Source organism: Lepidochelys kempii, chromosome 21, assembly GCF_965140285.1.
Source record: "Lepidochelys kempii isolate rLepKem1 chromosome 21, rLepKem1.hap1, whole genome shotgun sequence".
Taxonomy (NCBI): Eukaryota; Metazoa; Chordata; order Testudines; family Cheloniidae; genus Lepidochelys; species Lepidochelys kempii.
This window is the reverse complement of record NC_136400.1, coordinates 9,680,217-9,691,891: the sequence shown is the minus strand read 5'-3', so window position 1 is coordinate 9,691,891 and position 11,675 is coordinate 9,680,217. Positions and strand designations below refer to the sequence as shown.

The 11,675-nt window shown below is 45.2% G+C and overlaps 1 protein-coding gene across 2 annotated transcripts; it reads left to right on the top strand.

The window, feature by feature from the left end:
- The first annotated feature begins 385 nt into the window (after nt 1-385).
- On the top strand, nt 386-5,083 carry TSPO2 (translocator protein 2). 2 transcript variants are annotated; one of them, XM_073320477.2, is made up of 4 exons: nt 386-1,105; nt 2,783-3,009; nt 3,785-3,923; nt 4,425-5,083. In XM_073320477.2, the coding sequence occupies exons 2-4, from the start codon at nt 2,837-2,839 to the stop codon at nt 4,605-4,607; spliced, it is 495 nt and encodes a 164-aa protein (XP_073176578.1). In that variant the 5' UTR covers nt 386-1,105; nt 2,783-2,836; the 3' UTR covers nt 4,608-5,083. The 2 variants fall into 2 exon arrangements, with proteins under 2 accessions (XP_073176578.1, XP_073176579.1); XM_073320478.2 differs by lacking the exon at nt 386-1,105 and adding an exon at nt 1,129-2,647.
- Nucleotides 5,084-11,675: the final 6,592 nt, after the last annotated feature.

The following is an 11,675-nucleotide window of genomic DNA, read 5'->3' as shown; positions in this document are numbered from 1 at the left end:
GCAAAACAGTAATTTTCTTCTGCTCCTTTTGAGTGCAATAAAATTAAAGGATCTGACTGGGTCTGCGTTATAATGGAAATATTACACTCCCCCAAGAGACATTAACCTTGCTTCAGACCATGAAATTCAGGTAATGACCCATAGCAGAAGTGAATTAGTGTTTAATTCTCCACCCCTTGCAGGCAGCCTCCTAATGATTTCTAGGTCTCTCCCTCCCTCCCTCTGCCATTTAACATGCATTTGTAATGTCTTTACTTTAGATTCAAGAGGCTTTTGCCAATTTTGGCTAAGAGGGAAGTGGAGGGGAGATCACAGAGAGCCTCTGGTTAATGAAAGTTCTGATATGCAGCACATGGATGATTAAAACTGCAGACACCCATTCACACACAGAGAGCATGTTCTCTCTCTCACTCACACACTGTTGTGCATAGAGAAGACAGACTTGCACTGGGCCAGCTCCTGAGCTAGTGCAAATCAGCAGAGCTCTATTGATACCCATAGAGTTACTCCAATTTACACCAGATGAGGATCGGGCCATCTGTCTCTCTCATTAACGCACTAGCACACAAATACACAATCCCACATACAGGACACATTCTCACCGCCACACAAGTTCTTCACGTAACACTCATATACACATACACACTCTTACATGCACAAACGCTCATATATACACCATTCACGCATGTTCAAATACTCAACACATGGTCTCTCATACACAACGCATTCACACCACATACACAAACAGAATAAACACATTCTCTCTCTCTTTCACACACACCCCCTCACTGACTCTCAGAGGGATTCCCTCATCGGATCAAGCAGAGATGTAGAGTCTCACATACTGCCTGAGTGTGTGTGAATTTGACAGGTTGGATCCGCCCTCTGCAGACAGTTACACAAACACCACTGAAGGAATCCTCAATAATTCTTTCAGACTACAGGCTCCACACACGCGCGCCCCTTTGTGTGCTACTTCAACGTAACTCCGATGACAATTTCTTCATTGTGTAGAAGCAGGAACAGAGCCAGAGGCTGGCCTCAGAAATCCATCTGTTTGCTTGTTGTGTTTTCCTGGCGAAGGGGGAAAATCAACTGGGAGAAGGTGAGTGAAGGCTGCTGTTCCTATAGATTTAGCCTTGTCAGTATCAGCAGCTGTGTTTCAAATTAGAATGTTATGACAATTAAGTGTCTGTTTCACCCCTTAGTTACTTCAGCAATCTGTAACAAATTAGCCTAGCATTTCCAGTGTTTGTTTGTTTGTTTGTTTTGCAAACCCTGGCAGTAACAATTTGCTCTGCGGCAGAGAAATTGAAATGCAGCCTGTGCCCTTATATAATTTTAAATTAGGATCAACTCCTCTTGTTTTGCTCAGCGCAAGGCAGGTTTTCTGGTCCATAAACTGTCTGGTAAAGGTCTTGTTTATTTGCTATGACGCCTGTGTGTATTTGGTCTTTACTGATGCAGACCTTTGCTTGCTGGCTCCGGGTTTTTAAGATGACCTTTTCTTGCATAATATTAATAATGAGTATGGGCTGTCAGTGTTAGTTCTGGATCAAAGTCCGAAACTGAGAAGACTGTTCAGGTCAGTGCTCTTCTCCTGATCTATATCCCCCGACAAGTGCAAAGTAACAGAATAGATGGATTCCCAAGGACAGTGGTGCTGCAGCTAGGGGTGCAAGGGTTGCTGCCACACCCCCTGCCTTGAAGTAGTAATAACAAACACCAAATACATGGTTTCCATCATCAGCACCCCCACTATAGAAATTGTTCCAGCACCCCTGCCCAGGGACTTTTTTTTCTGAAAGATGTATTCTGAACCCCTTCCCCTGCCCTCCCTTACATTGCCAAAGACAACCACCTTTTTGAAGTCTTTTGCTCAGACTCTCACAGTGATGCTAAGCGTGATAGGTATGATCTTTTACTGCCAGGAAGAACATTCCACATATTCCTGCAGATTAATGAGATTGGATTTAAAGTTATGAATGGATCCAAAAAGAAAAGGGTTGGTCCACTGAGAGGCTAGACAGGCACATATCAATCTGCCCCTGAGGGTGAGAAGCATGTTGAGGACTGGGGAACACTCAGCCCTGATGCTAGACATTGCCCATAGTCATGTAACGACTGTGTGACTGTCTTTAAAAAGGGAGGATGTGTGTAATGGTTAGGGCAGGGGATTGAGACTCGACATTCCTTGGTTCTGGTTCTGTGCCTGGATCTGGAAGGGAATCACTGTATGATCTAGACAAGTCAATAAACCCCTCTGTGCCTCAGTTTACCCCTTTGCGAAATGGGGGGATAATAATCCCTTTCTGCCTTTCAGGAGAGCAAAAAGAATTAAATAATGTTAGTAAGGCACTTTGAAATATTGTGATGAAAAAACGCTCACTACAGATGTTTATTTAAAATACAAATATATGGTGACAGATTAGCTGAAGAGAGAAGAAAATGGAGGTCCCACAACAAACTGCCTGTTTTTTCCTACTGAGAGCAGCATGCAGCAGAGAGATAATAGCTGCATTGAGAGGTCTAGCAGCATACATGCAGGAGAGTTTGCCCACTCTGTGAGCTGTGGCATTTCGACAAGCACTGAGAAAAGTGTCTTCAGTCCTGTCTTCTAAGGATGGTTTCAATGCAGCCACGTTAGGTAAATAATGAAATTGCAGCAGCCGGTGCAATGACAGGGAGTGGGGATTAGAGTAAAGCAAAGACCTGGAAGGTCTTGGTCAATATGGAAATAACCAATGTCCTTTGTAAATGATGCTCACTTATTGCTTTTCAGTTACAAAAGGCCCGGACCAGCCACCCAAAGTGCAGTTCAATCCAGTAAGGAGGGATGTGGGCTCATGCTTTTGGGTTCTCTGCCTTGCCTCATATTGGGGGATTTCTTGGCTGGTTCTTGACACGAAAGGAAGTGCCTACTTGGTTTGAAAGCCTGAAGAAACCCTCTTGGCGTCCACCCAACAAAATGTTCCCGGTCATGTGGACTACCTTGTACACAGGCATGGGGTAAGGTTCCGTGTACTACTCCTTCTCTGTACACAGGCATGGGGTGAGGTTCCGTGTACTACTCCTTCTCTGCTTCTGTGGGTCTTTATCTCTAGGGGAGACGTTACTTCACTCTCCTCCATTGCTCATTTTGGAGCTTTCCTTCTCATGGACCAAGTGGGCAGGAAAGGGACGTTTATTTTCAGAAGAGGAACATAACACCCCACTAGGTATTGAGCTGAGTTCATCGGCTCCACCTGGAACTTTTATTTTTGCCGGGGACTTTGTCTACACTGGGTTTATTTTGCACAGAGGATCACGATGACAACTGTAGAACTTTGAGAACCCAGCTAAGATCAGGGTCCCAATGTGCTAGGCACTGTACACATACACAGAGACATTCCCTGCCAGATGAACTTACTGCCTAAATAGATAAGAAAGATCATGAGTCTGAGGTGATGCCAGGCCACAGATGTAGGTGCACCAAGGCTGTGCTGGTGCAAACCCATTACTGCAAGTCACTTTTGCATCCGTGTGGTATGTCTAGACTAGGGGTTACATCAGTGTAGCTACATTGGTGCAACCCTGCCCCCTCACCCTCAAAACCCGGTGTAGACAAGCCATAAGAGCTGCCTTTGGCTAGGGTGGGATCTGCCCTTGGAGCTGTCTTCCAGTAATTAGAATTCTATGGCGCAAAATCCGGTGCCTCCTGGTAGAATAGTGCCTGATCCCACAGCATTGTGGAGAGAAGCCAGGTGGGACAGCAAAATGTTAATTGTGATTTTCCTCTTCACAGCTATGCTTCATACTTGGTGTGGAATGACTTAGGGGGCTTCAACAGCAAAGCCATCATCCCGCTGGGCCTCTACGGGGCTCAGCTTGCCTTGAACTGGGCTTGGACGCCCCTATTCTTTGGAGCTCATAAGCTAAAACTGGTATCGTGTCTGTGCATATTTGTCTTGTGTTGTCTGTGTCCTGCGCCACTGGTTTGGAGCCTTTAGGAAGGTCCACAGCGAGCACCAGGAAGTGCTGTACCCTGTGTCAGCTGTAAAGGCATCTTAGCAGAGCTCTGCATCTGCTCACACAGCACTTGATTCTAACCCGTGTTATCAGTCCTTCGCATTCCTGACCCGAAAAGCAGGGCGGTTAGGGAGCCAGTGTTCTGGCTGCTGCATTTTTCTGTTAAGAATTTACGGCGAGAGATAAGCCTCCTTGAGCGTCACACCCTAGTCCAACCAGAGGCAGGGCCATGAACTTCAAGGGGGCCACACTATTCATGGATGGCTTATCAGCCTATAAAATACACTGTCAACAAGAGAGTCCATAACAGCCTTACTCTCGTTGGACTGCCTTCGATAAGAGTTACTCTTACAGTGCATAGGGAGAATACGATTCCAGTGGTCGATGCCTCAATCATTTCCTTCTCTCTTCTCCAGGCTCTGGTGGACATCCTGTGCCTATACGGCCTGGTGCTTGGCACCATGTACTCTTGGTACCCCATTAACAAGATGGCGACAATGCTGATGGTGCCTTACCTGGCCTGGCTGACCTTGGCTTCTTCTCTCACCTTCTGCATCTGGAGGGACAATCCTGAGGAGGAAAAAGGAAAGAGCGACTAAGACAAAGAGAAGCTTGTGAAATAAAGTCATTCTATGAAACCAATCCATCCTGATGTGGTGGACCAAGAGCTGATAGCCTGGGGGTGGTTAATTTTATTAAGATGGGTACCTGAACATACATATCATTTGCAAAGGGTGTATGGGGAAAATTTTGCACAATGCAATGGGATATCCCTTTAAGGTTACCATACACCTTTAACCTGAGAATCCCTGCCTCTCTTTTTCTCCAACAATGCTGGGGTTTTGGGGTTACAGCTGTACGGTGGCCTTAAGGGGACACAAGTTAAATCTCATAGGCCAATTTCTGCTCTGTTATGCCACTGTAAATTCAGAGTCACTCCACTGAAGACAATGGAGTTATTCTGGATTTATATCAGTGCAACTGAGAGCAGAATTTGCTTGCATACATTCAAAAAAATTCTCACCTGTGTGACGAAAAACACCTGAGATGATTAAAACAGGACAATTTTTACAAACCTAATGGCTTTTTGTCATTCCTGCTGTTTAATTTTTGCATAGGACTCAGTTTGGACTTTTTACCATTAGCCATTAACTTCTCACCATCTAGCTCATTACTTGCCTTTCTCTCTGCCAGCGAAATGAAAATGGCCAGGTTCATCTTCTGCTTTTAGTCTATTGTGCTTCTTGATTCTCATGCCCCTGTACAATGCTGCAATGACTGGAGTACAAATAACTGTACTGAAGGGAAATGTTTATCTGTCCCACCTCCAAAATACCCCTCCCCACAACTCCCCCCCCGACTCTGCATTCACTGAAATAAAACAACCCTCGAACACGGACTGACACATTTATGTTGCTAATATGCTTTGTAAAACCTTCAAACCAACCCCTCTAAATGTTGTGCCTTAAACTACCAGACAGCAGCTGGGATTTTCAAAGGTGCACAAGGGAGTTAGATGCCTAAATCCCATTGAAATTCAGTGGAAATTGAGCACCTGACTCCTTTAAAATCCCAGGCAGTACCACTTTGGCATTTTCCAGGATAGCGGAAGTGGTGCCCAATTCATGGAACAAATAGGCCCATAAGGACCGCTCATGTGAGAAAATGCTTGCGGTGTAGCCATTTAGGCATGGACTAGAGCCTGGGGTTAGGACTAGGACTAGGACCTTGCGAGGTGGAAGGAGGGAATGGACCACACTGCAATTAAACAGCCCCTTAGCCTAAGTCCTGTGAGCCCGCGTCAGCTGGCACGGGCCAGCCGTGGATGTCTAATTGCAGTGTAGACACACCCTTAGAGCATAGGGTTGCCAGTTTTGGTTGGACGTATTCCTGGAGGTTTCATCACATGACATAATCTTTAACTGAAGATTAATCTTTAATTCCTGGAGAACCCAGGACCATCCTGGAGGGCTGGCAGCCCTATGAGAGGAAGGTCCATTCCAACCTCCCCCATTCTGATCTTTCCTTCTGCTGTCTAGGCATTAGATGTTCCCTGTTTAGAGATAGGATTTACTATTTTTTTTACGAAATAAAAACCATGTATGGATCTCTTTAATGGATCTTTTTACTGGCAGCTGATTGTCAGGGTGAAGGGCATTATTTTGGGTAGTGTAGTTTGAACTGCAGATGTAGAGACGTATTTGCTTTTAATAAAACCAAGATTTTTTGTTTGCAAAAAGAAAAAAAAAATCCATTGTTTGTGGTTCTGGGTTCGCAAAAGGGCTGGGAAAGGTTCCAAGGAACCCTGACTAGAGCCCATGGCTTTTGCACGGAACTCAGAAGGAAGGGGAAATGGCATTAGGCACTAGTTCTGTGAAAGGTTCCAAGGAACCCACTGAACCTTGTGGAAAAAAGCTCCTCAATGCACAGGTTAGAGCAAACGAAACTGCTCACCCCCTGCTCGAGCTGATATGGTAATCTTGCCTTCCACAGGGAGGGAAAGAGGTGATATGCCAATAGGATGGGGCCAGATGGCTGGCCATGAGAATGGTTATGGAGGAAGCCACATCTCAAATACAGCAGGGACTCCCTTTTCCTCCCTGGGAGACACTAGGCTGGGTTTCTACGCCTTTAATTCAGTAGGGCCGAAAGTTTCCAAAGGGCCCTCTAATTTTGGGTACCCATCTTGGGCCTGATTTTCAGAGGTACTGTGTTCCCCGACTCCAACTAAAGCAAGTAGGAGTGGCAGGTGCTTGGCTCCTCTGAAAACTAGGCCCACGGTGAAATGAGCATCTACAAATCAAGACACCTGAAATCAGTGGCTATTTTTGAAAATTTGGCCCTGTACTTTGTTTCCTCACCTTGATCCAACCTTGCCATCAGTCCTTTCCACTGGTGAAAGGTATTACACGACACAGCGGAACTCTGCCATAAGGGTAAAGCTTGCTGGGCAGAAGAAAGAGCTTTCTTGAGGACTGTAACCAGGTGGCTCACCCTTGAAGGGCTGGAGGGCTAGGGCTAGCCATCCCTGATTACAGAGTGAGCCACACCTGGGTGGCATGGATTCACCAAGAGAAGGTCATGCCTGACTAATCTAATCGCCTTCTATGATGAGATTACTGGTTCCATGGATGAAGAGAAAGCAGTGGATATATTGTTTCTTGACTTTAGCAAAGCTTTTGACACGGTCTCCCACAGTATTCTTGTCAGCAAGTTAAAGAAGTATGGGCTGTATGAATGCACTATAAGGTGGGTAGAAAGTTGGCTAGTTTGTCGGGCTCAACGGGTAGTGATCAATGGCTCCATGTCTAGTTGGCAGCCGGTGTCAAGTGGAGTGCCCCAGGGATCGGTCCTGAGGCTGGTTTTGTTCAATATCTTCATAAATGATCTGGAGGATGGTGTGGATTGCACTCTCAGCAAATTTGCGGATGATACTAAACTGGGAGGAGTGGTAGATATGCCAGAGGGCAGGGATAGGATACAGAGGGACCTAGACAAATTGGAGGATTGGGCCAAAAGAAATCTGATGAGGTTCAATAAGGATAAGTGCAGGGTCCTGCACTTAGGATGGAAGAACCCAATGCACAGCTACAGACTAGGGACTGAATGGCTAGGCAGCAGTTCTGCAGAAAAGGACCTAGGGGTGACAGTGGACGAGAAGCTGGATATGAGTCAGCAGTGTGCCTTTGTTGCCAAGAAGGCCAATGGCATTTTGAGATGTATAAGTAGGGGCATAGCGAGCAGATCGAGGGATGTGATCGTTCCCCTCTATTCGACATTGGTGAGGCCTCATCTGGAGTACTGTGTCCAGTTTTGGGCCCCACACTACAAGAAGGATGTGGATAAATTGGAGAGAGTCCAGCGAAGGGCAACAAAAATTATGAGGGGTCTGGAACACATGACTTATGAGGAGAGGCTGAGGGAACTGGAATTGTTTAGTCTGCAGAAGAGAAGAATGAGGGGGGATTTGATAGCTGCTTTCAACTACCTGAGAGGTGGTTCCAGAGAGGATGGTTCTAGACTATTCTCAGTGGTAGAAGAGGACAGGACAAGGAGTAATGGTCTCAAGTTGCAGTGGGGGAGGTTTAGGTTGGATATTAGGAAAAACTTTTTCACTAGGAGGGTGGTGAAACACTGGAATGTGTTACCTAGGGAGGTGGTAGAACCTCCTTCCTTAGAAGTTTTTAAGGTCAGGCTTGACAAAGCCCTGGCTGGGATGATATAATTGGGGATTGGTCCTGCTTTGAGCAGGGGGTTGGACTAGATGACCTCCTGAGGTCCCTTCCAACCCTGATATTCTATGATTCTATGATTCTATGACTGTCCTATAAAGAGTAGCAAAAAGCTGCAACGAAGGGGCAATGCTCAGGGATTAGAGATTGCTAGGCTTGAGCATCAGCACTGAAACACCAGCCAAGGAGGGCCTGGAAGTGCCTGCCAAAGCAGGAAAGACCCCAGGCAGGAAGGCCTACAAAGAGGAATCATGAGAAACTTTTGTTTGGATGGACTTTTTGGATGGACTTTGAAACTTTATTTTAAAGTTTGTTAATTTAATAAAGCACAACCCGACAAGGGATGGGAATGGACAAAAGTGTTTTTCAGTTTCTTGAACAGTCTAAGAGGGAAAACTGAGGCAGGATGCTTGTAGAAGGACCCTAGGCCAAGAGGGGGCACACGGGAGGTAGCTGGCCCACTATAGGGACCAACCCAAGACTGAGGGCTAGTCTGGTGAACACGCTCTATGCTGTTGGGTGAGAGCTCTGCCATCAGCATAATTACTCCACCTCCGTGACAGGCAGAGGCTATATCAGCGAGAGAGCATCTCCTACCGACGTAGCACTGGTGTGGACAGCGCTTAGGCTACTGGAACTGGCTTCGCTCAGCGGGGTGGCGTTTTCACGCCCCTGAGCGACATAAGTTATATCGACATAAGCAGTAGTGTAGATCTGCCCTGTGGAATGAACTCCCATAGGAACTAAGGACCAAGACAAACCCCATCACTTCTCCTCCAAGTGCAAGGTGCACTTCTTTGACCTTGACTTCTCTAAACACAGAGTAACATGTGTTAGTCTCTAAGGTGCCACAAGTACTCCTTTTCTTTTTGTGAATATAGACTAACACGGCTGCTACTCTGAAACGCGTGTGTGTGTGTGTGTATTTTATATATATAAAAAAATTCTCCACCCATTGCACACACTTCTTCCCCTCTGGAGAGGACAAAAGAACAAACACATGACAGATGGTAGTCACACTGTTCAATGCCCTGCTGGACGATGCTCACCTACACAGTGATGAGTGCAATATAGAAACCTACATATGCTTGGCCGAACATTTATTTTATTGTTTTGTAATTTTGACGGGATAATATCAATGTTTATTTCTAAGCATGTTTTTTTCAATTTTTATCATTTTACATTTTCACAGCGGCACAAATGTATGGCTTTTAAGCATTTTTAAAATGTTTATGAGTTTCAATTTTCACAGTTGGGGAAATTATTGGGGGAGTCAGAAAATGGGAGGGGGTCAGACAATAATTATTTAATGGCAGTCGACAAGATTCAGAAAGTTAAAGCTTTATAACCATTAAAACACAAATTGTCACCATCGTATGTCAAAATGTACAAATATCCTTAAACTAATAAGAGCTCAAGCAGCATTTTTCTTACTCCGTTGATCTGTAAATTTCAATTATTATCAGTGGCAATTTTTTCATTGGTTTGTGTGTGTATGGTGAAATTGGTGTTTACCAATAAAAAATGAATCCTTCCAAGCCTGCAATGGAATAGACATCCCTGGAGATTGAAGTACTCTATGCATCTGTAGAAAGGATCAAATTCTGCTCTCTGCTATGTGGGTGCAACATTCTTTGAAACTACAGGGAGTTGCATCTTCCTAGTTGAGAGCAGAACATGGTCCAACAAGTACAGCATTGACCACACCAGTGCAAGCTCTTTGCCATACATTCATCTATCTCTCTATCAATCTATCAATCTATCTATCTATCTAAAGGTTTTTATATAATGCCTAGATAACATGGTTATAGGCACGATATCAAAATGACAATAGATAAGATTAGGTTCAAATCTTGGCTTCTCTCCTGAGACAATTAATACCAGTTGTCTGGTGTGGAGCCGAAGAAATGCACTGGGACCAGCTTCTTGCACAAAGCTAAAAGGTTTTATAGGGGGAAACGCTCCCCCTTCTTTCCCTCCAATCTCTCTATCTATCCCTACCTTTAGACTATATCTATGACAAGGACCCCTTGGAAATCTTTGCAGTATGAGGCCTGGTCCTGAAGAGGGGAGGAAGAGAGGGAGCAGACAGCTGATGGGCCAAGGGGGCTGAGAGAAGGAAAGCTGGCTCTGCACATCACTGTTGGTGGGGGGTATTTATTTATCGAGTAACGGTAGTTACAGCTGGAAAAACAGGAGGAGGATCACTGCCAAACAATGTATCTAGGGAGATGTTTTGTTACTGCCATCAGCTGTCACCTTGGAATAAAGAGCACGTCCCAGCTATGACTAATACAGCCAGTGTCTTATTTCACTCTTGGATCCTGCCAAGGAATGTTTCTCTGGCCTAAGAATACAATGAACTCCCTAGCAAGATTCTTCTTTGCAGCCAGGTCTCTTCTCCTCCATTCCCAGACTCCTGAATCCCTCTTCAAAATGCTGGATAATGTTATGATCAGATTATAAATACATTTGTAATTATGCAACTAAAATTCTAGCAACTAAATCTCATGCTTCAGGACAGAAGCTGATCCCTGGCTTGGAGTCAGGAAGGAACTTGTGTGGCATTGCACAACTGGCCAGCTGCATTATGTGTGTGGACTTGGAAGCTGTTTATCTCTAAAACATCAGATGTTGGCCATCGCCAGAGATGGGATACTGGAGTTATGGACCAATGGTCTGATCTGACATATGGCTCCTTTGCTCTCTCACATTTCTTGCAAATATGACACAAAACCCTTAGCACCTGACTCCTGTTAATGCAAATGGATAACCCTCTGGCTCACTGACAGGTGAACTGACCCTTTGCGAGTATCCCTCTGGAATGGAGGCTTCAGCATTGGTAGATGATGCCCCCTGTGTGCTCACCATAGGATAAGAGCCACGTGCACACATTTTAACCTCAGAAAATAAATGCTCATGATTAGAAGGCTACTGACAAAGGATCTGAATGGGAGAAAGGTCAAAGGGTTTGGGTGTGTTTTATTATATTTTTTCCCCCACATGAGAAATTAATACACGGGAAAAAAAGACAAAGAATTTTGTTTGTCAGATGAATTTAAGGGACTGATCCTGCTCCCATTGAAGTTAATGGCAAAGCTCTAAAAGTCTGAGACAAAACCCACAAAAGCCAAAAGGATCAAACCTCCAGTTGCTATCCAGAACTGGCTGTCACCTTAGTGTCCCCGCTTACAACTGTCCACCAACCATTCCCTGTCCTGGCCTGTACCCCGCACAGCTCTGCGTGCGTGCATGCCTCCTCCTTGACCTGCAGTGTTCCCTGTTCCTCCAGACTGTAATGACAGTAACTGCACATCTGCTGGACCCAGGCCCAAGTCTCCCTCTCTTGACTAGCTGAAGGAAAAATAAATTACTGTGCTGAGCATGACATTACTATGTGCAGTCACTAGGCACGCACCCATACGCACGTATACT

What these genes read in the sequence shown, in the direction of transcription:
- TSPO2 (XM_073320477.2), top strand. Translation starts at nt 2,837, where the DNA reads ATGTGGGCTCATGCTTTTGGGTTCTCTGCCTTGCCTCATATTGGGGGA. An exon ending in ACCTTGTACACAGGCATGGG is followed by an intron (nt 3,010 to 3,784) that starts GTAAGGTTCCGT and finishes TCCTCTTCACAG; the next exon opens with CTATGCTTCATACTTGGTGT. An exon ending in GAGCTCATAAGCTAAAACTG is followed by an intron (nt 3,924 to 4,424) that starts GTATCGTGTCTG and finishes TCTCTTCTCCAG; the next exon opens with GCTCTGGTGGACATCCTGTG.